Source organism: Aythya marila, assembly GCF_965140915.1.
Source record: "Aythya marila genome assembly, chromosome: 27".
Lineage (NCBI taxonomy): Eukaryota > Metazoa > Chordata > Aves > Anseriformes > Anatidae > Aythya > Aythya marila.
In genome coordinates this window covers 2,008,169-2,030,354 of record NC_139068.1, presented here as the reverse complement: position 1 = coordinate 2,030,354, position 22,186 = coordinate 2,008,169, and the positions used below count along the sequence as shown (strand labels likewise).

The window sequence follows — 22,186 nt, the reverse complement described above, 5'->3', positions numbered from 1 at the left end:
TGACGGAAATTGGTACTGAGACAGAATTAGGCTCCAGGGTCCCTGGTCCCACCACGTCCACTCCTGAGTCTCCCCAGAGAGCTGCTGGCACCACGAGCACCTGCAGCTTGGGTGGATGCACTGGTGGCAGCTTCCAGCGGTAGCAGCAGGTCTCTCATTTGCATAGTGGAACATTAATTTTCTGTGAGAGCTACGCAGTGCTGCAGGGTATAAGTTCTGATGATCATTTCTAGCAAGGGTGTGGATTTGTGCCATCAAAGGGTAGAAGTTGTTTTAAGCATTGTCAAATAATGAGTCAGCTCTGATTAATGTTTGACTGTGCAGGAGGCAGGCACTAGGACCTCCAGGATGTTACTTCTGCAGCCCTAACCAGAAGAGAAATCAGGAAATAACGCAGTGTCTCTTTCTGGGACTATGCCCTTGAAAATAAAAGCTTTGCTGCTCCGTGTGAAAGGGAGTTTATTCTCCAGGAATTTGGGAATTTGAGTCCAGACTTAGCTGCGAGCAGCTCCAAGGCATCGCTGCCACCAAGGCCCTGCATGGACGTGGCTGGGAGGTAAGTGCAAGGGACTGCTGGAGTTGCTGAGAGCAGGTGATGCGTTGCCGTGTCTGCTCTGCCGGTGGGGAGGGATGGATGTTGTGTTACGAGGACTGCAGTCGGTGGGGAAAATGGCCATGTGTCGCCTGTTTTTCAACAGGTGATCTACATCTACCACTTGTCTTGGTGACCCTTAGTGCAGCCAGGTGTTGGTAAAATGGAACCTCTCCAGCCTGTGTTTCAGAGGGGTGTGTGCAATATGTCCGGCTTACATTGCAGTACAGAGGTGCAATCTGCCAGCGTGTATGTCGCCCATTCCACCTCTGTGCTGTCGCATTGTGGCAGCTCTTCCTCCAGCTAGAGTAACTCTGAGCACTGGAAACAAGCTTGAAATCTGTTTTGGGGTCAGGAACCCCACTGGGCTTTTGTGTTTCTCATCTTTGTTGCAAATGCTTAGGTTAACTGGTTAAAAAAAGTGTAGAACAACAACAAGAAAAAAAAAATAGAGGGGGGCAAATGTATTCTCCTAGGCTTTCTGCCCATGCACCGTGCTTGTGGGAATGCTCATTCTGGTGGTGGGAACTTGACGGGCTGGACATCTCCACGAACAAACAGTTGCTCCAGTATGAGGCGTGTGAGTGGCACCAGAGGATCATGACTCACCGGCGTGCCCCAGGTTGCTGGGTGGAGGTGCTGGCTGGCATGGGTTGGGCACCCCGAGCCTCGCAGGCTGCCCAGTGCCAGTGGGGGAGAGGAGAAGTGGAGCCTTCGGGCGCCCCAAGCAGAGCACCCCACCCTTCAAGCACCATCTGCACCCATGGGCAGGGCTGCACCAGCTGGGGCTGTCCTGGAGCAGCAGAAAATGAAGGACAACTGTCGGAGCCACTGTCATGCCTGCTGGCACGTCCCTGTGCCGGTTGCATTGTGGCAAGGGGTATGTAGCGGAGCCCGTCCTTCAGCTCCTTGCCCAGGAGGTCCTCACCCACCCTGGACGTGTTACACTTGAGCTCAGCTACATCCCAGCACCTCGGGCTTTGGCTAAGCCCTCCAGGGAGCAGCCACCTTCTTTGCACCTCTGCTCAAAGGCTTTAGTCCAGCAGGATAATAATGTGTGGCATGGATGGGCAGGACAAGGGGAGGTCTCTGATAGCTAAAGATGGCTTCTGGGGCAGATAAAACTGCTGCCTGCTAATATTAGGCTTGCCACAGCTGCAGCTGTCCCTTTCTTTTGTTGTTTGGGATGGGGACGGGCACAGCGAGTCCTCAGATCCTTGTCGTCACAGCATCAGGCTGGGGATTGCCACTGGTGGTGCAGAGGAGTGACCATGACTCACCCTCCAAAAGAGGAATAGAGCGGAGGGTGACATCGCTGCTGCAAGGTGCTGAGCGAGCCCCACGCCTCCCCCAGCCCGGCAGAGCCGGGGAGGCATCATCCTGCCCTGGCTGGAGGTTCCCACAGGGCCAGCTCTGGGTTTGCTCAGGAGGTGCAGGTGCTGCTGGTCCCAGACCCACCTTGCCCGTGCTCTCATGTCAAGTGAGCACCACAAAAATCTTTTCCCCCTCCTCAGATATTTCTCTTCTCGGGAAGCCAACGCCTCTCTGGCTCCTCTGAGGTCTTGGAAGCAGAGAAGCGCGGCGCTGCTGGGACAGTTTCGTGCTTTCTGGTTCTTGGGTAGGAAGGAGCAAGGTGGGCATGAAGCAGCTTTGCCTACGTGGGATGTGGTCTTATCAGGTGGCATCCTTGGTAGAGTCTGAAGCATGTGAGTCATTTGTGTGCTGAGGAATCCCACCTTCTCTTAGAAAAGGAATGAAAACATCTGCCTTACAGCGATGGAGAGAAATTTCTACCAGCATGATGGATCTGGAGAAAGGGCGCTTTGCTATGCTTTATTATGAGGACCCTGTTGGATTGAGGGATGGTGCTATGGTCTGGGGACACATGGCAGCCTGGGTCATGCCACCCAGGATGCAGGCTCGGTGTCACAAACCAGTGCCATGGTCTGTCCTGTGGCACTGCTCTGTCCCCTTCAGCCATCCGTGCTGCCTCCAGGCTCTGCTTTCACTGCCTGGGGCTTTCCCTGGGGACTGGACACGATCGAGGGTCTCTGCCCAATGTGCCCACAGGCACTAGGGGCTCCCAGGGGGACAGCTTGGTGGCAGGGGACCGTGGGGACCTTGTGTGATCATCCCAGGGCCAGCAGATGTGACAGTCCCACCTCATCCCAGCCTTGCCCATCAGCCTCACCCCTCAGGTAGGCAGCCCCTGCATCAGCGCCGCCACATCCCATGTCTGTGGGGCCCCTGTGCCTCTCCCAGCCCCGGATCTCGTGGCCCCGATGAGTGGGAGCTGCAGAAACAGGAGGTGAAATTGCCAGTTTCTGGTAAAACCGCATCTTCCTGCTGTCGCTCTGATGGCCTCGCAGTGCCGGTGGGCGGTGAAGCACCTCTCTGCTTCGCGAGGCAGGGAGAAGGGGCAGGGAGCAGGACACCTGCCTCCTGTTCCCACCTGGGTTTGGGGCAGGAGAGTCCCCAGAGCACACGCTGTGGTTTTGCAGCCCACTCCCATGGTGCAGGGCTGCCCTGGGCCATAAAGGCCCTTGGTGGAGGTGGGGACAGCGGCGGTGGCCTGGGACGGTGCAGGCTATGGGCTCGGCCCTATCCCTCCACAGCCCTGCTTGGTTTCCTCTCCACAGGTGACAGCAGCAGAGGACGGGGAGTCCCTGATGCACTGACGGCCGAGCATGTCTGGGGTGAGTGGGGCTGCCAGCTGCAGGGGACAGCTCCTGACTGTGGGGACCTTGGGGCACCAAGGTCCTATGTCCCCAGTGCAGTCATTCTGACCAGGGAGCAGGGGGTCCCCAGGGCTGGCCCCGATGTCCATGGGAGGTGGAGGGGGACAGGCCTCGCTGCCCCTGCTCTCGCTGCCCTTGCTGATGCCACTTCCTCCCCTGCAGAAACACTGGCCCCCAGGGACGCAGTGCGTCACCAAGCACGACCATAACAAGCCCAAGGCCGGCGAGCTGGCCTTCCGCAAGGGGGATGTGGTCACCATCATCGAGGCTGTGGAGGTGAACCCGAGGGGCGCGTGGGGGCCAGCCGTGGCCATGCGACGGAGGGGAGGGGACCCCAGGGCCATCGGCTGAGCTGCCAGAGCCGGCACCACCTTCCCTGGGGTGCCCCCTGCCTCCCCCTGCCCTGAGACCCTCTCCTCCCCAGGGCAAGGGCTGGTACCGTGCCAGGCACAACGAGAGCGGGCAGGAGGGGCTGCTGGCAGGCAGCGTGCTGCGGGAGCGCGGTGCCATCCGCGCCGACCACAAGCTCAGCCTCATGCCGTGAGTACAGCGAGGGGCCCGGGGGCGGCAGAGAGGGGTCTGATGTGCGTGGGGACAGAGCAGCCCTCAGCCCTGGCCGTGGGGGGATTTGCTGGGGCAACAGCTGGCTTCACAGAGGTGTGCGCACCCAGCACGGATGGGCCTGATGGGGAGGGGGGTTGTGCAATGGGCTTGGCACAGCCTTGGTGGGGTCTCTGCTCTTTCTGTCTTGCTGCTGGTGTCCTGTCCCCATGTCCCCTGTTCCCATGGTCTCTGTCCCCACGTCCCCTGTCCCCAGCTGGTTCCACGGGAAGATCTCAGGGGTGGAGGCGGTGCAGGAGCTGCAGCCTGCCGAGGACGGGCTCTTCCTGGTGCGTGAGTCCATCCGGCACCCCGGTGACTACGTGCTGTGCGTGAGCTTTGGCAAGGAGGTGATCCACTACCGCGTGGTACACGAGGAGAACATGCTGAGCATCGACAGCCAGCAGCGCTTCTACAACCTCATCGACATGATCGAGGTGAGAGTCCCCCCCCAGTCAGTGAGCTGCACTGGGGGGCTCCAGGGCCGGTCCAGCCAGCCCAGCACATGGTGATGGAGAACCTGTGGGGTGATCCCTGACCCACCTCGTGCCAGCGCTGCCATCCATGTGACAGTGTGGTAACCTCGTCCCGTGGTACTTGGGAGCTCACTGCTGCTGCCTGTGTTCTTTGCTGGGTTTTGTTCAGTGCAGCTCTCCACCCCGGGACGTTCTCCCAGTTCCCCTCTCAGTTTGGGGTGCAATGGATGGATCCGGGATGCCCTGGGGGCCACAAACCAGCTGTGCCCACAGCGTGCCCTGCCCAGGGTGGTGTGTTCCCTGTCCCTGCTCCTCTGGTGCTTCATGCAGCAGCAGAGCTTGGGGCATTTTGGAAAACAAAGCTCCTGGCAGCCTCTGCCCCCCGCACTCTGGCTGAGGCCTGAGCAGTGCTGAGGCTCAGAGGCGTTTTGCTGCAGTTCTCTCCCCTGAGCTCTCCCTTCACCCGCTCGCCCTGTGGGACTCCCAGGCTTCCTGCTGTCACTGAGTTTATCACCAGCTCATGCTTTCAGCAGGCTCTTCCTCAAGATCTGCCTCTGCCCTGTCTCATAACTGTTCCATGCCTCATTTCTGGGGTTTTGTACTGCCATATATTTTCCTCATTTAGACACAACTTCTGCTTTCAGACCAGCCCTTTCCCCGCCCAGCTGCCCCAGCCCCGCTCTGTAACCACTACGGCCGTGCTGCTGTTTCCGCTTCACCTCTGCAAACCCAACTCGGACATGTTGCTCCCCCCAGGGCCGGGCCGTAGCTCCCGCAGGGTTCAGCCCCATCATCTGCTGCCCGGCTCGCCGGTAGCGTCCCAAATCTTCGCCTGGTCATGGTGTCTCCCCATGGAGACCAGGGCTGAGATGCAGGCTGGGAACTGCAGTGCTGGGGGAAAAGCAGGATTTCACGCAGCCTGAGCAGGAGGGGCTGTGGGCACCTCTGGGCTAGATGGAGGTGGTAGCTTTGGTGGCAGGGGCCCATGGAGCACCCCAAAGCCATTTCCTGGCTCTGCACCCACCACCTGCCCCAGCCCCATCTGTCCCTCCTTCTGCAGCACTACACAAAGGAGCAGGGAGCCATCTGCACCAAGCTGGTGAAGCCCAAACCAAAGACGGGGATGAAGTCAGCCGAGGAGGAGCTGGCCAAAGGTAGGGGATGGTGGGAGAGGATCAGGTCTGGGTTTTGGGGAAGGAGGTGGCACGGCCCCTCTGGTGGCCTTGTTGACCTGCCCTTGCGCCTGTTCTCAGCCGGCTGGTTGCTGAACCTGCAGCACCTCACGCTGGGAGACCGCATCGGGCAAGGCGAGTTTGGAGGTAGGTGAGAAGATGGAGACAGAGATCCCTGAAGGACATCCCCCAGTGTCCTTCCTGGGCACTGTCCTGGGGCTTTTGGGGTCTCAGCCTGGGGGGTGAGATATGCGGCCAAGGGCTCAGCCCCATGACACATGCCCCATGTCCCCTCCCAGATGTCCTGGAGGGCGAGTACATGGGGCAGAAGGTGGCTGTGAAGAACATCAAGTGTGATGTGACCGCCCAGGCCTTCCTCGCTGAAACTGCTGCCATGACGTGAGTGCCTGCGGGGAGACTGAGGGGACACTGCGGGGGTATGGCCAGGCCCTGCCCCACGACCCAGGCACAAACAAGCACCCCCTTGACCACGGTCGCCTCCTTTCAGGAAGGTCCGGCACAAAAACCTGGTGCGTTTGCTCGGCGTCATCCTGCACAACGGCCTCTACATCGTCATGGAGTTCATGAGCAAGGTGAGAGCGTGTCCTCGGCCAGCGGGACTTATCGCTGCTCAGTTTTTTGGACAAAATCCCTGGTCTGGGGCTGCACTGGGTGGATACCGGGCAGCTCTTAGGTGTTTCTCCTCCTCCGTCAGGGCAACCTGGTGAACTTCTTGCGCACACGGGGCCGCGCGCAAGTCTCTCCCCAGCAGCTCCTCCAGTTCTCTCTGTAAGTGCCCCCTGCCCTCCCCACCGCTGGGACCAGCACTCTGCATCCCGCTGGGAGGCACGCGGTGACACTGCCTCGCCACCACAGGGACGTGGCCCAAGGCATGGACTACCTGGAGTCCAAGAAGCTGGTGCACAGGGACCTGGCTGCCCGCAACATCCTCATCTCCGAGGAGCACGTGGCCAAAGTGAGCGATTTCGGCTTAGCCCGGGTCAATCCCAAGGGCACGGACAACACGTTGCTGCCCGTGAAGTGGACGGCTCCCGAGGCCCTGAAGCACAATGTGAGTGATGGAGGGAAGGGGTCTGGGGGTGGTGTGGGGTGTCCTAAAGCAGCTCATCCCATTGGGTCCCCCTTCCCATACCCACCCACCGTCTCCCACCAACTTATCCTTGCCCCATGGCAGCTCCTGGTGCCACCAGCCCCATGTCTCCCAAAATTTGGCTTTTGTCCTGATCCTGGGGCGTGGGGAGGATTTAGGGCATCTCCTATGGGATGTGGCGGGCTGGGACAGCCGGGTTGGAGCTGGAGTCCTGGTGGTGAAGGAGGGCCAGGCCGGGAGGTCACAGCCCGATGAGGGGAGGACAGCCCCGGGTGCAGCAGGAGGTGAGGGCACAGCCCTGGGGAGCCCAGCACAGCCCCCACCCAGCTGCAGCCTCCCCCCCTCGTGCCGTGGCAGAAATTCTCCTCCAAGTCGGATGTGTGGAGCTACGGGATCCTCCTGTGGGAAGTGTTCTCCTTCGGCCGAGCACCCTACCCCAAGCTGGTGAGTGCTAAGGGACACTCTGGGTCGTGTCCCCAGGGGATAGATGGGAGGGGGACATCCCAGCTCCCCCTGGCTACTGGGGTCCCAGCTCCCTCCTTCATCCCTAGAGCCTGAAGGAGGTGACAGAGCTGCTGGAGGAGGGGTACCGCATGGACCCCCCCGAGGGCTGCCCGCCTGCCATCTACGCGCTGATGAAGAGCTGCTGGGAGATGGAGCCAGGCAAGCGGCCGTCCTTCAAGAAACTCACAGAGAAGCTGCAGAAGGAGCTGAAGCACCTAAGGGACGTTTAACCTGCGTCCTGGTCCCAGAACCCGTGGCCAGGCGCCCCCCAGACCCATCGGGGTAGGGAGCAGCATGGAAATGAGCGGCCAGGCAACCTGCGTGCTGCTTTCTTCCAGAGAAGATGGGACAGTGGTGTAGCAGGGTGCCCTCCTCCCCTGGGGTGGCCGAAGAGGATGCAACAACCTCCCACCATCACCGTATGGGGCTTTCATCCAGCCATACTTGGGGCCACCTGGAGCGGCGACAGGGACCCCGACCCGCCAGGCTGCAGAGAGCAGCCCCACGGGGGTGCTGTGCCCATGGCCCCCTCTGGGGTCCCTTTGACCCCCCCCTCAGGTGATGGGACAGGACGGGACATCCCAGCCTGCTGGAAAATGAAACCCCAACCCCGGCAGAGCCCCCACCGGCACAAAATGAAGGCACCAAACACAGCCAGCTCAACCGCCTGGATTTTTTTTTTTTTTTGTGTGTGTGTGTGTTTTTTTTTTTTTTTTTTTTTTTTTTTTTATTAAACCAGAGAAATTAGTTCAACAGCATCTTTAAGTCTCCAGTCTCAAATTAGTGCTCTCTCTTACATGGGGCTGAGTGCACCAAAGCACGGGGAGGGGTGGGCAGGAGCTTCGGCCCTCAGAGACTCCCACGTGCAGCCCGGCCCTGCTCTGCTCGGGGCTCTGCACGCAGCCGGGGATTATTCTTTTAATCAGAGTCTGTATGGGAATTGCTGCGTATAGATTACGGGAACTGGACTCGTCCTCCAGTGGTGGGAAGCCCCCAGCCGCGCTGGCTTGCAGGCAATCTTGATGTCTCGGTGGAGCAGGGATTAACGGGGCTGCGGGGCTGCGCGTATGTGTGCGCCCGCCTGCTTCCTCGTTTCCTTCCCAGTCCTTCAACCCTTGATTGAGTTTTTCGGCTAATCCTCTTCTGTGTCCTCTGCGCCGACTTCTTGCACCTCTCACCCCGCTGAGCTGGGTGGCTCCGGGTGCCCATGGTGCCAGGCAGGGTCTGAACCTTCCATCAGAGCCCATGCAATGGGGTATCTCAGCGAGGTACGGGTCCCCAGCACCCTTGGGTGCAGCGAGAGGCACAAGAAGGTCTTCCCACCCCGGTGGCTGTGCCTTCCCCTCCTAATGCCTTAATCCAGCCCTGATCCGCAGCGCCCCTGGGTCCTGCTGACCTTGCAGACACCGGCCCCGGGCAGGACCCGGCTGGGCACCACGGGGCACGGGGCACCGCAGCCTCCCACCCATGGCCTCCTTCTTCACAACAGCCCTGAAGAACCTGCGGGGGGGCGAGGAGGAGCCCCAGGCACCCCCCAAGGACACCAAAGCGGCCACTCTGCCCAATGGCATGTCCCGCGAGGAGTTTGAGGAGTACCAGCGGCAGCTGCTGGAGGAGAAGTAAGGCTTTGCTGGGGCTGTGGGGTCCCCCACGCGCTGGGACCAGGGTGTCACCCACCACGGGTTGTCCCCTGCCTGGATGGGATAGGAACAGGGAGGCAGGGGATGGGAGCAGAGTGGGTGCTCAGCGATCCCTGCAGTACGAGAGGTCCCAATGGTGCAGGAAGTCCCCATGGGTGCTGGCACAGGGGCTCGGCACACTGCAGGTGACCAGGGGTAGGTGCCTGGTGCCACCCTCACCCCAGCACCCATGGAGCCACAGGACAATGGGCACAGCACGGACCCCCTCCCCAGATCTGGGTGGTTTAGGGGCCTCAATCGGGACAGCATCAAGGAAGCGAGAGGTCACAGGGGCAGCAAGTCCCTGCCACAAGTGTCACCAACGGGCTGGAGGGGCAGGATGTGGCCCTCAATGTCTGCCTCACGTGGACCTTTGTGCCTTTGGACGGGTGCAGCGATGCCGCAGGGCCAGGGTGCAGGGTGATGGGGGGAGTTTGGCTGGGGCAGGGCTGACAGCGTGGCACCCACCATGCAGGATCGAGCGGGACAAGGCCTTCGCACACAAGAAGGCAGAACGGGCGGCCGTGCGCATGCACCTGCGGGACAAGTACCACCTGGCCCAGGTAGGGACACACACGGGGTGCCCTGAGCCCCGCTACCCTCCCCGATAGCCCTGGGCTGGGTGGCTGCTGTCCTCCCCCACCACCCTGGTCCCCTGGGATGGGAGATGATTCCTGAAGAGGGCAGCAAACAGCTGCTGTCTCCATCCATCCACCCGTCCGCCCGCACACGTGTGTGCCCAGGAGTCCCAGTGTGGGACTGGGCAGCCCCAGCACCCCCAGTGTCCCCCAGCATCCCCACTCCTGGGTATCCCAAAGGGACCCTGCTCCTCCCTGTCCCCCCCCGAGGCCGGTGGCACCCGGTCCATCCTTGGCCACAACCTCTCCCACCCGTGTGCAGGACGAGCGGGACGATGCCCAGCTGCACGTGGCGGGCGGCGCGGTGGAGCTGCCGCAGGAGCTGGCCGCCATGGTGCGCAGCGAGGAGGAGGAGGAGGAGGAGGAAGAGGAAGGGGCCTTCGCCTTCCTGACCAAGCTGCGGGAGATCGATCTGCCGGCGCTGCGGGGCCGGGCGCTGGGCACCGTGGATGAGGTGAAGGAGAAATGCTCCCTGATGTAGCGCCGGCACTGACAGAATTGGGCTCAGCCCCAGGGAGCGGGCGGGATGTGGGCATTGCGGGTGCCCGGTGCTGCATGCCATGTGCCCCACTGTGCTGCCTGCATTTGGGGTTTTCCTCCCCCAAATCATTCCCTGGGGCTTTTTGGGGCACTGGGCAGGGACACCTGGGTCCCCTCCTGCCACACTGGCCAAGCTCCAGTGTCCCAGGTGCCACCCCCCAGCCGGGGCAGGCAGTGGTCCCCAATGCTCCTGCCACATCTTTCACCAGCCCTGGGGTTGCCCACACTGTTTGGATCAATAAAAGTGGTATTTTGCAGGACCGGTCTGATGCTTGTGCCATACAATGCTGTCTGTGTGACCCCCACCTGCACAGTGCCACCATCCCCAGGGCTACCCCAAGGGTGGGCAGGGCAGGGACACCCCTTCAGCCCACTGTGTCCCCATGCCGGACACAGCCCCATGCCCAGCACATCATTACCCTTGGTCTCCACAACCCCAACCTGCAGGATCTGTCCCCAGCTCCTGCAGCAGCCCCCAGGCACAGCTGCCCCCAGCAGGAACCAGCAGGACCCGGTGTCCCCACCAGGGCATCCCCGGGGACAGGGTCCCTGCTGCCTCCTGCCCACCCCAGGGGCTCCCCACTGCCGGGCTCAGCAGCAGCGTGGGCTTAAACGCCGCCACGCGGGCACCCGCGCCGGAAGGCTGCAGGCTGCTGAGATCACTAATACCTGCCTATTTTAGTGAGGTCTAATCTGCCTGAATCGCCTGTCCCCGAGGACTAAGCTAGCTGAACCCTTGCAAAATGTACCACCAGCAGCACTGGCCCCGAACGCCACCGCCCTGCCGGAGCCAGCCCGGGAGTCACGCTGTGTGTGCATGAAAGAAAGGACGCGCTGAGCTGCCTCCGTCCTCCCCACGCTGGGGCCATCTGCTCCGGAAAGGCCCACGGGGACAGCGCTGCCGCAGGCTGCCCACAGTGGTGGGGCTGAATCCGGTGTCGGTGGGGTGGGCGGCGCGGCGCGGAGCCCGGTGGCTGCGAGTGCCGCAGGTCTCGGCTGCCCCAGTGGCGTGGGGGGTCCCCGGGCGCGTGGTGCTTGGCCCCTCGGGTCCTGGTGCGAGGGGCTGGTGTCTGCTGGAGCATCCAGGCATGGCCGTGGCACTGCCGTCCCTGCTGTCCCCACCATCCTGTTGTCACTACTGTCCCCGCCACCCCTCCTGTCCCTGTTGTCCCCACCATCCAGCTACTCTGCAGGATTCGCAGCGTCTCCCATTCAGGCATAAAAATCAACTTGTGTTGATTGGGACGGGGCCATGTCTCCCCAGCAGCCCCCAGCCAGCTCAGGTTCCCACCCCATGTCCCTGCTCCCTCTGGGACGGCGGCACCAAGGTCCCCAGGCAGCCTGGCCCCATCCCCAGCCCAGCTCCCAGTGCTCCCAGCGGGGCTGCACAGAGCTCCCAGTGCCGGCTGGGATCCAGGTCAGGACCCTCTGCCAGGTCTCCCCAGCTAATCGTCCTGCCCCCCCGCTGTCCCCACACCGCCACCTGTGCCTCGGCACCCTTTTGGGTCACCCCTGCCGCCCACCCGCCCGCCCCAGGCCTCTTAATGAACTAAAAAAGTGACAAATCCCCGGCAGAGCTGGTCACGTGCGGCCGGCGGCCCCCGGCCCCGACCCCCGCCCCGGCCCCACCGCCCCGGTAAGCTGACGCAGCGTCTCTAAGCGTTAGCAGCTTTGCCCGCTAATAGGATTAGGGAGGTTTAAAACTGTCATTTGAGTGAACTAAACCCCCTGATACTCTGCATTGCACCTTCTTAACCAATTTGCCTTCAATTAGGGTAATTGGGAAACTAGCAAAGAAGTATAGCATTAATATTTTAAAGTGATGAAGCGATTACGGGCCTTGGACGAGGAAGCAAATCAATTTGCTATCTGCTCCTAAAAGGCAATTATAATCATTTGTCAAATCAGCCTGCTGGCCTCCCCCGCCCGTGTGAGCCAACACCTTAAGGCGGTTTAGCGGGGCCGGCTCCGCGCACACGGCCCTGGTGGGTAAATCCAAATCCGGGCAGCTGGGGCGGCTGTGCCCGCGCCTCCAACCAGCCCACGGGTGGTCCTGGTGGGGCACCTTCGGGCACAGGGGGCTCAGGGGGCTTGGCGCACTTTGGGTCCCTTTGGGGCTTTCGGAGCGTTGGGTATCTCTGAGAAGCTCCATGCGGGTCCGCACATGCAGGTCACCCTGGTGGGGTGCTCCTGGGACAGCTCCGCATGTCATGTCCCCATGTCTGTGTCAGGAAGCCACCGTGGGCGACCAAAGCAGGGGACTGGGGTCCTTTCGCTGCCACCATGGTGGCCCACGCGAGGGCACACTGGCACAAGGGGCTAGAGGGGCCCCTTTGCACCCATGTCCCCTTGACCTGGGGACGTCCCCACCACCCTCCAGCAGCACTCAGGGGCGCTCCTGGAGCTGGAACCCCCCACGCAGGAGCAGGCAGCAGAGGGGTCCTCGTGGCACCACCCGGTGCGGCAGTGTCACCCTGTCCCCAGGGGGCCACATGTCCCCAGTGCAGTGCCACGCTGTCCCCGTGGTGCTGTCAGCCTGTCCCTGTGGTGGTGGCACGCTGTCCCCACGCTGGTAGCACGCTGCCCCAACAAGAGTGTCACGCTGTCCCCATATGCTGTCAGACAGGGCAGGAGGGTGAAGGGAAGTGGCACAGAGATGGCTTTAGGGTCCAAACCCGGACGCAATGGTGGTGGCAGTGTCCCACCGGGGGCAGCTCCATGGGCTGGCACAGGGGGGGCATGCAGGACCAGCACCAGGGCTGACTGAAAACCTTGTGGTTACATTTGGCATCCGAAAGGGGAACTGGGCTGAGGAGAGGAAGGGAGTGGGAGGAAGCCGAGACGGCGGCCGAGAGCTGCAGTGCTCGCAGCTGGAAGGAAGAGGCTGTCGGGAGAAAGTAAAAGTGTGTGGAGGACAAGAAGGGCAAAACCCTGCAGAGGCTGGGTGGACAGCATGGGGAAGGGGCTGACCTCAGGCAGCACTGAGCACCCCGAGGACCTGGGTGGCAGGGAGGGGACCTGGTCACAATGCTCACAGCCTGACGGGGAACCTCAACTGGGGTCTCACAGCCTGATTGGCATCCCCAGGGGACACAGGGGGACACTGAGAGATGGTGTTTCTGCCCTCCCCCCCCCCCCCAGCCCATGGCCAACCCCACGGATAGCCCCAGAGTGGGTCCCCATGCCCTGTCCCCGTGCCTGGTCCCCACAGCCAGTCCCTGTGCACTGCCCCACGTCTATGGCTTGTCCCTGTGCTTGGTCCCCATGGCTGATGTGCCATCCATGGATGGTCCCATAGCTGGTGCCCATAGCTGGTCCTCATGGCTGATGTGACACCCATGGATGGTCCCATAGCTGGTGTGACATTCATGGACAGTCCCACTGCTGGTGCCCATAGCTGGCCCCATGGCTGGTCCCCATGGCTGTGTTGATGTTCATGGTGGTCCCCGTAGCTGGTCCCCACACCTGGCCTCCCCCTGGTCCCCCACGCCCACTCCCCGTGGCTGCCCATGGTGCTCGCCCCCCGGTGCTGGTCCCCATACATCTCTCCCCACTCCCAGTGCCATGGCTGGATGTCACACCTGTCCCCATGCCTGGTCCCCATCGCCCGTCCCCACCCAGGACCCAAGCATGCAGCATCTCAAGGAACCCATGGGGGCCACACACATGGCCCCCAGGGCCTCCCCCGTGTCTCCGTTCCCTCTTGAGGGGACATGGCCACCGGAGTGTCCCCACCACAGCAGGGCCGGGTGCGGGCTGCAGCCCCCAGGCCCATCCCTGGGCTGCGGTGCTGGCAGAGCCAAAGGAAATTGTTTCTCTCCCTCCTCCCCCCCCATCCTCTGCCTTTCTTCTCCTCGCCCCGTGTTTCTAATTCTTTTTCCTCTCCCATAATGAGGGGATTACAAGGAAAACTCCAGCAGGACGCCTTTGTGGGGAGACAATCCGAGCGGGGAAGGCAGCGCGGGGCTTTGTGCGCCCGCGGCCCCCCCGGCCCGCCGGGCGCTGGGGGGACATTTAGAGCAATTACTTGTCCAGAAAGTAACTGTCAATCATTCTTAGAGGGGAAGGCCTCCAATTAATAACCTCGTCTTAATCCTTTGGACTCATTTCCAATCTGCGGGGCCTTGGTGACATCTGCAACACTAAATAAAGATTCTCCCGAGCCTTAGCACGGCGGTTCTGTGACAAATAAGAAGACTAGAGGCAACTTTGGCTGCCAAGCTGCAAGATTGGTGAGGTTGAGCCGCTTGTTTGGTTCCCAGGAGGGGCTGACAAAGTTAAATACTCCTGGAAAAGCCAAGTTGGGCCCAGCAGGTAACACCATTTTATTCGAATTCGGGAGAAAGCGCCGGGGGAAGATGCTCCAAAGAGGAACGGGCCGGCTCTGGGGTGCGCCTGCGGCCAGGGCCGGATCCTGGGCCCTGCCCCGGGGGTGTGGGGGTGGGCGCTGGGTGCCCCAAAACCGTCTCCTTGCACCCCTGGTTGCTCTTTGGTGTCAGGGCACCGAGTGCCACCGCTCCTGGTGGGCTCCGCGCTGCCGGCCCGCGCTGTGCCGGCTGCCCTCAGGGTCCGGCCCCGACCCCGGTGCCCACCGGCACCCAAAGGGGCTCGGAAGGGGAACGGGAGCCGGGGCAAAGCGGGGCAGCCTCAGGCAGGCTGCAGCACCCACGGCCCATGGCACTGCCTGAACGGAGAGGTCTGGTGCTTTATTCATCTCGCCGAGTCTTTCTGGCAGTGGGAGAGCTGGGTTTTGCCCAGTTTGGGCTCATTACTGCCCGGTTCGGGGCTTGTCGCTGTTGCTGTTTGCTGTTCTGGTGTCTGTGATGAGGAGCAGACAGCTCCGCTCCGGCTTGAGGCCATGGCGGGTGCAGGCAGAAAGCAGAGAAACACCGCCTTGGCACTGCCCAGTGCAATTTTTTACAGCTGAAAACCCCCAAACTGCTGCCGCCGGGACCACGGCTGCGGGAAGCCCTGTGGTCCCCAAAATCCTGGGCGAGCCGCCCTGCCGCCCAGCTGGGTGTGCACCTGGGGGACGGGGGCTGCGGGGTCCCCTTTAGCTGCTGGGTTTTGGGGCCAGCAGCGACACCCGGGACTTCTGGCTTGGCCATGGGGGCACATGGACAGGGCCGGGGGGGGAGCCGCCTGCTCTTTCAGCAGGGACATCGGGCACCCGTCAGGGTGACACAGCCGGGGAGCGGTGCTGGGGGGCCGTGGTGTGATGCCAACAAGGATGAGGCGGGGCGGGGGCAGCCACGGGGCACCCACAGGCTGCAGTGCTGCCATCCCCCTCAGTGGGTTGTGATTTTCTGTAATTCCCATGTTTGTCACTTCTGCTTTTGTTTGGCTCTGTTGTTTTTTCCGTTCTTCTCTTATCGCCCTTGATTCCCACTCCTACTCCAAGGATTTGTTTTCCTCTTCTTCCTGTTTTTTTGTTTTGTTTTGTTTTGTTTTCCTCCGTGGCCTCCTTTGCTTTTGGGTGGGGTTAGAGGGTGTTTGGGGCTGCCTCCAGCCTCGGCCCTTCGCTGCCACCATGCAGCTCATCGCTGTGTCCCCCGTGGCCCCATCTCAGTTGTCCCCAGCCCCCATTGCCCAGCTCACCCTAACCCTGCACCTCTCTGTGGGGTCCTGGGGGGGCTGCAGGTGCTCACCCCTCTCCCCTCTCCTTGCAGGTGCGGAGCTGCGCAAATGAGAAGCGGGTGAGCATGAGCGGGATGGCGACGGGGGTCCTGTCCCCTCCCTGTGTCCCCAGCCCCAGGACACTCCACAACCCTTGCACGGTGACATTGGGGCCCCGCTCATCCCAGCACCTAGCAGAGCACCCCAGAGCTGCAGCACCCAGTGGCCTGGGTCCCATGAAGGCAGTGCTGCCTGGGGCAGTCTGGCCAGACCCAGACCCAGCCAGAGACCTCGGGGTGATGGGGCACTCTGCGTGGGGCCGTGGGGTCTCACCCCATGTGGCATGTGCTGCATGCAGACCCTGTGCGTTTACTGCATGCACTGCACATGCAACACACTGGCAATGCCATGCACTGCAAACACTGCACACACAGCCCCTGTGCATGCACTGCATGCCTTATATGTGCTGTGGACACAGGTGCTGCACACAGTGCACACATTGCACACACACGCTGCATGCTCTGAGCATGCTGCAAATGCCTTGGGCAGTGCACGCAGCCCCTGTGAGCACGCTGCACGTGTTACACACACTGCATAGAGGGGCACTGCCCACATTGTGCAGTGTGAATGCTACACGTGCACGGTGTGTGCTCTGAGCATGGTGTGCACTGGGCAGCGCACACAGACCCTGGGCATGCACAGTACACGTTGGATATGCTGCACATGCTGCACACACTGACACTGCACTTGCTGCACACCTGTGTGCACGGCGTACACTGCACAGCACGTGCTGCATGCTCTGTGTGTGCTCACTGCATGCACTGTGTGCACTGAGCACAAAGGCACTGCAAGCACTGCGCACAGACACTGCATACGCTGCATGCACACACTGTGCACTGGTTCATGCTGTGCCCACACGTGCATGCACTGCGCTCCTTGCACACCCTGTGAGCTGTGCACTGCACGTGCAGCCTTTGCACGCTGCACCCGTGGCACGTGGACACTGCACACTGGGCACATGCGGTGCACTCTGCATGCAGTGTGTGTGCAGCACAACCCCCACACACACATGCACACACACCCTGCACACACACCCCCAGCATCTACACCTGCCTGCAGTGCGTGCTGCCGATGCACTGCACACTGCAGCCTCGCTGCAGGCTGCACACACACACACACACACACACACACACACACACACACACACGCACACACACATACACAAACCATGCACGGTGCACGCAGACCCCCTGCGTGTGCATAGTGCCAGCAGCCCCCAGCTCCTTCCACCAGCTGCCCACCCAGGAGCCCAGTTATTCCCTTAGGGAATTAATTGATTTTCCCCCTCCCTCCCTGTGCCCGCTTGGGTATTTGCTGAATTTTTGGGGTGATGCAGGGCTGAACACCTTCCTCTCACAGAAACACCCCAGGATTATGGCTTTTTGCCTGATTCCCATGTCTGACCACATCCCCACGGTGGAAAGGGGCCCTTAATCCCTGGTGAATACCACAGGAAGATTTCAGAAGCTGGATAAAAAGCTTAAAGATGCGATATTGTAAGGGTTGAAAACGCTTATAAACATGCAGAAAAAAAGGCTATTAGCTGGGGGACGGTGCTGGGCCGCTCTTGCACTGTTTTGGGGTCTAGAACGGGTTCCTGCAGTGATGTGGGGCTGGTCTCGAGAGACAGAGTAGAGGAGCGGGGCTGGCAGGGGGACCTGGCCAGCTCTGGTCACCTCCAGGCCAGGCAGGGAGGGGGTTGCATTGGTTTTCAGAGCTGGCGGCTCCATAAAATCCCCACGCAGGTATCACGGGGCTGGCCCATCCTTCTGTCCATCCGCTTGTCCCTCTGTCCCAGCCGGGGTGCATGGAAGGGGGGTTGCGATGTCCCCACCCTCCCCAACCCCTCCGTCCCCTCGCAGGCGCCAAGATGTTCCTGAATAAGTGCGAAGGGGACCTGGGCGAGCTGCGGAAGCCGGGGGACGGTGAGGGGACCCCTCCGGCTGCCGCCGAGGAGGAGCAGCCCAAGAAGAAGCACCGGCGGAACCGCACCACCTTCACCACCTACCAGCTGCACGAGCTGGAGCGCGCCTTCGAGAAGTCCCACTACCCCGACGTCTACAGCCGCGAGGAGCTGGCCATGAAGGTCAACCTGCCGGAGGTCCGCGTGCAGGTAGGGAAAGCACCTGCTGGCCCCGACGTGTCCCCTGGGTGCTGGAGGGCTTTGCTCGGTGCCCAGCTCCGTGCCTCAGTTTCCCCGTTGCTCAAGACAGGGGCCGTGGCACAGCCGTGGGGTGGGCGCACGGGGCCGTGCCACTTGTCCTGCGTTGCTCCAAGTGTCAGGTCTTGGGGCTGGGGGTTTTGGCTGCGTCCTGCTCCCCAGGGGCTCCCCAGTTCAAATAGTGTGTCCCCACGCTCAGTTTGGGGCCGGGGAGATGGGTTTTGGAGATTTTCCCCCACTGCACAGGGAGGTGAGGGATGCTTGTGTGGGTTCAGCTGGTCCCATGGGCAAGGAGAAAACCCTCAGCAGCTTGTGACCACTTGCAGCTCCTCAGAGCCAGGGAAAGCTCAAAATTCTCATTGATTTGGGGGTTTTAGGCTTTTCAGAGCATGGGGCATGGGAAGTTCTGGCTTCCCAGGCTGCAGCACAAAACCCTGCCCTGGAGGGGGGCTCAGCCTGGAGCAGCCCCTGCTGCGAGCGCGGGCAGTGAGGGTGCCCTGCCTCCTGCCTCCGGGCCTGAAAGCCCGAGAAAGGGCAGAGGAAACCAAAACGATCAGAAGTGACAGAAAAACTGTGAGATGGCCAGAAGAGCAATCCACTGACACGTGAACTGAGTTTTCCAGGCCTCGACTCCATTCCTTTTTGCACATCAAGCAAATCCAAGACAATGTGGCCTTTTCCTTGGAGCTCCACACCATGGGGACGCCTGTGCTGAGCTGCCTGAGCAGCGACCATTTTGCACCAGTAGATCCCAGTAGGAGCTGTCCCCTTCTCAGCCCAGGGGCTGACACCTGCTGCCTCTTTGCACTATGAGGCAGGATGGGCTGTGTCCCATGCTGCTCGGGACTTGGGAAGTGGGGACCAGTGCTCTAAGCAGAAGCTCCTCCCAGGTCCGGATGGGTTTTAGTGCAATTCAGCTTCTAAAAGCTTTTACCGAGTGGCTTTTGAACACCACACAGCGTTGTACCGGCACTGTGCGGTGCTGCAGGGCCAATGGGAGCACCCCCACGGCACAGCAAGAGCAGGGGCTGCACGGGGCCACCGCTCCCGTCCCACGCCAGAGATGGGTTCGGTTCCTGGGGTTTGCAGGAGAGGTTTAGCAGAGGTGCGTGGTGTGACAGGGACTGCTGGAGCCACGGGGGACACAGCACGAGGGCACCCTGCTGGGGACACCCCGCATGGGACACGGCACGGGGGGGCGTCCCACCTGGAGCACCCTGTGTGGGGCACCCTGCATGGGGCACCCCGCGTGGGATACAGCACAACGGGGCACCCTGCATGGGGCACCCCGCACGGGGCACAGCACGGGGGGCACCTCGCACGGGACGGAGCACACGGGGCACCCTACACGGGACACAGCATGGGGGGAACCTTGCATGGGGTGTGCCACATGGGGCACCTGACATGGGACGTGGGACACGGGGCACCTTAAATAAGGCATGCCACATGGGTACCCTATATGAGACATGCCACATGGGGCACCTTGTATGGGACATGCCACATGGGGCATCCCACACGTGGCCACAGCATTTTGGGCACCCTACAAGGGACACAGCACGTGGGGCACTCCCCGTGGGGCACGCTGCAAGGGCCAGGCCGGGCATGGGGCATGCACCCCGGGGTCACTCTCACTGTCCCCTGGCAGGTCTGGTTCCAGAACCGGCGAGCCAAGTGGAGGCGTCAGGAGAAGATGGAGGCCAGCTCCATGAAGCTCCACGACACCCCCATGCTGTCCTTCAACCGGCCGCCCATGACAGCCAACGTGGGGCCCATGAGCAACTCCCTCCCGCTCGACCCGTGGCTGACGTCGCCCATCTCCAGCGCCACCCCGGTGCACAGCATCCCCGGCTTCATGGGGGCCCCCCAGGCCCTGCAGCCCCCCTACGGCGGGCACTCCTTCCTCAACACCCCCCCGGGGATGGCGCAAGGCATGCAGCCCATGGCCCCCGCGCCCTACCAGTGCGGCCCCCCCTTTGTGGACAAGTACCCGCTGGAGGACGTCGACCAGAGGAGCTCCAGCATCGCCTCGCTCCGCATGAAAGCCAAGGAGCACATTCAGACCATTGACAAAACCTGGCAGCCCATTTGATGAACGCTCCCCCCGCCTCCCCGGCCCCTCCACTGCCCCCCTCACCCACCCAAGGCTCCCGTCCCCAGGCCGTGTGACACCCGGGGGTGACGGCGGGGTGCTCAGCAGGACCAAAGCCAGCACGGGCCAGGGACGGGGCAGAGATGCTGGGCTGTGGCTGCACCCCCCCTGCGCCAGCAACCGTGGGCACAGGGCAGCGAGGCAGGGTGCTGGCGGGACCCCCCCCCAACGTGGGGAGCACCCCAGCAGCCACCCACGTCCCGCTCAGCCTCCCTCGTGCAGCCGTGCACAGAAGACCCCATCCTGGGGCTCTGCAGCCCTGCCCTTTATCGTTAATGTTGGGTTTGTTTGTTGGTTGTTTTTTTTTTTTTATGCTGCAGATTTGAACACAAATGAACAGAAAGGCTCTAGTTTCGTAGGGAATGTCGGGGGGGGTTGGGGGGGGTTAGCTGCGTCGGGGCACAACGCTGGTTGCGCGCTGAGAGACGGGTGTATGGCCAGTAAAGAGATGAGCTGAACGGGTGCGTCGTGCTCCAGTCGGGCACTGCCTCCAGCCGGGATGCGGGAAGGAGCTTTCCAGGGAAATCGGCTTTTCCCTCGCCCACACTTGGCATCTGCAGGGAAAATCCTCCATCCTGCACCCAGCCAGCGCACGCAGGGCTCGGTCCCCACCGGCTGACCGGATCCGGCCCCGCCGCCTGGCTCCGCGTCCCGGCTGCTTGTCAGGGGGAATCTGCTCCGCCGTCACTCCACGCTGCGCCGCCCTAATTGCTCTCCAGTGGGGCCGGCGGTGGAGGCACAAAGCTGCCGTAATTGCCGGGGAGGGGGCGGCCCCACGGCCCCCACTGGGGCCCGCCGGGAGGGGGGCAGTGGGGCTGCACTGTCCCTGTGAGGTCCCTGGGGGGGCCACGGTGCCAGGTGGGAGCAGGGACAGGAGGGTGGCCATGTGCCGTGTCCCCAGCCGGGCCCTGCAGTGGCACTGGGGAGGGTGCGTGGCCGGTGTCACCGTCACCGGGCAGCTCAGGATGGCTTTAGGAGGCTCATGGCTGGGACAGGCAGGGGCTGGTCCAGGCAAACGGGCGTGCTGTCACCCATGGAGGCAGAGGGGATGCTCCTGGGAAAGCAAGACCAAGAGGGGACGTTTCCCCAGAAATATTTCTTGCTACAGAACCAACAACTACCACCACACCATGTCCCCACCTTGCCTGCAAGGCCCAGAAGGGAGCTGACCCTGCTCAGCACCAGCACCCCTGGCCCCCAGCCCGGCCCCAGCCCCTCGGGAGCCCCAGGGACAGCGCTGACATCCCCACAGCCCTGGTGGCACTGGGGTCAGGTGAGAGCAGCGGCGGTGACACTGGGCCAGGCAAGGCGCTGACCCCGAGGGGACCCGGCTCCTTGTCCCCGTCCCCCGGCTGCTGCTGCTCGTCTGCTTCGTTAGTGATAATTAAACCTTTAACAACCCATTAAACGCATAATCGATGCTCCCCCGGCTTCCCCAGCCCAGCTAATGGGACCGGGCTTAGATTAACCGGCCGCAGGCAGAGGCATACTGGGCCCGGGAGATAATGAAGCAACGGCCGCGGAAGTAATGGGGTTTGATCTGGGGGACGGGTCGCGCTGAATGGGGGCTGCGGTTTTCGCATGACATAATGGCAGAGGCTGGCGCCGGCCCCGCCGGGACAGCCGGGCTCCCCTCGGCCCTACGAGCACCAACAAAAGCTGGCTGGCGCGGGGAGGGGGCTCGGAAGGGGGCTGCCTCCCCAATCCGAGACTAATTGGGTCAGGGGGGCCCCCACCGCCACCCGAAAGCGTGGGCGCATCGGGGCGAGGCCGGCCTCGGTGTGCCTGGGTGAGGACGCGTCTCCTCCGTGCTGTCGAGGCGCTGGGCGTTATACAAATTATGTAAATGAGCTAATTTGCACGTGGCTGGTGGCGATGCTGTGCGGGGCCAGGCATGGTGCCCGGCGGTGCTGGGTGTCACCGTGGTGAGCCTCATCGCTCTCATTAGTGCAGAAACGGGCAATGTTTCTGGCCAAGAAAGCCTCCTGAACACGAAGAGCCATGAGAAGTGCTGAGCCATCTTGCTTTCACTGTTTTATTGGTGTTTTCCCCCATTTGAGACCCAAAGGAGACATTTGCAGATGCTGGCACATGGGGCCGAGCAAAGCACGCGTACACCCTGTGCCCCCATCTCGTACATTATGGAAAAA

The 22,186-nt window shown here is 62.0% G+C and overlaps 3 protein-coding genes across 3 annotated transcripts; all 3 read left to right on the top strand.

Annotated features, from left to right (window-relative positions):
- Positions 1-172: 172 nt before the first annotated feature.
- Positions 173-8,010, top strand: MATK (megakaryocyte-associated tyrosine kinase). Its single transcript, XM_082780270.1, has 13 exons — positions 173-556; positions 3,232-3,288; positions 3,493-3,606; positions 3,755-3,870; positions 4,148-4,367; positions 5,467-5,560; positions 5,660-5,725; positions 5,878-5,977; positions 6,087-6,171; positions 6,294-6,367; positions 6,455-6,650; positions 7,047-7,133; positions 7,241-8,010. The coding sequence occupies exons 2-13, from the start codon at positions 3,280-3,282 to the stop codon at positions 7,421-7,423; spliced, it is 1,344 nt and encodes a 447-aa protein (XP_082636396.1). The 5' UTR covers positions 173-556; positions 3,232-3,279; the 3' UTR covers positions 7,424-8,010.
- A 650-nt stretch (positions 8,011-8,660) lies between these two features.
- LOC309887851 (complexin-3-like) lies at positions 8,661-9,991 on the top strand (the record flags this gene model as incomplete). Its single annotated transcript, XM_082779851.1, has 3 exons — positions 8,661-8,812; positions 9,348-9,435; positions 9,773-9,991. The coding sequence occupies 3 exons, from the start codon at positions 8,661-8,663 to the stop codon at positions 9,989-9,991; spliced, it is 459 nt and encodes a 152-aa protein (XP_082635977.1).
- Positions 9,992-17,596: 7,605 nt separating this feature from the next.
- Positions 17,597-19,976, top strand: RAX2 (retina and anterior neural fold homeobox 2; the record flags this gene model as incomplete). The annotated part of the gene is made up of 2 exons (XM_082780264.1): positions 17,597-17,839; positions 19,533-19,976. The coding sequence occupies 2 exons, from the start codon at positions 17,597-17,599 to the stop codon at positions 19,974-19,976; spliced, it is 687 nt and encodes a 228-aa protein (XP_082636390.1).
- Between the last annotated feature and the right edge of the window lie 2,210 nt (positions 19,977-22,186).

Coding starts and splice junctions, on each gene's coding strand:
- MATK (XM_082780270.1), top strand. Junction 6,651..7,046: donor CCGAGGCCCTGAAGCACAAT/GTGAGTGATGGA, acceptor GTGCCGTGGCAG/AAATTCTCCTCCAAGTCGGA. Junction 7,134..7,240: donor GAGCACCCTACCCCAAGCTG/GTGAGTGCTAAG, acceptor CTTCATCCCTAG/AGCCTGAAGGAGGTGACAGA.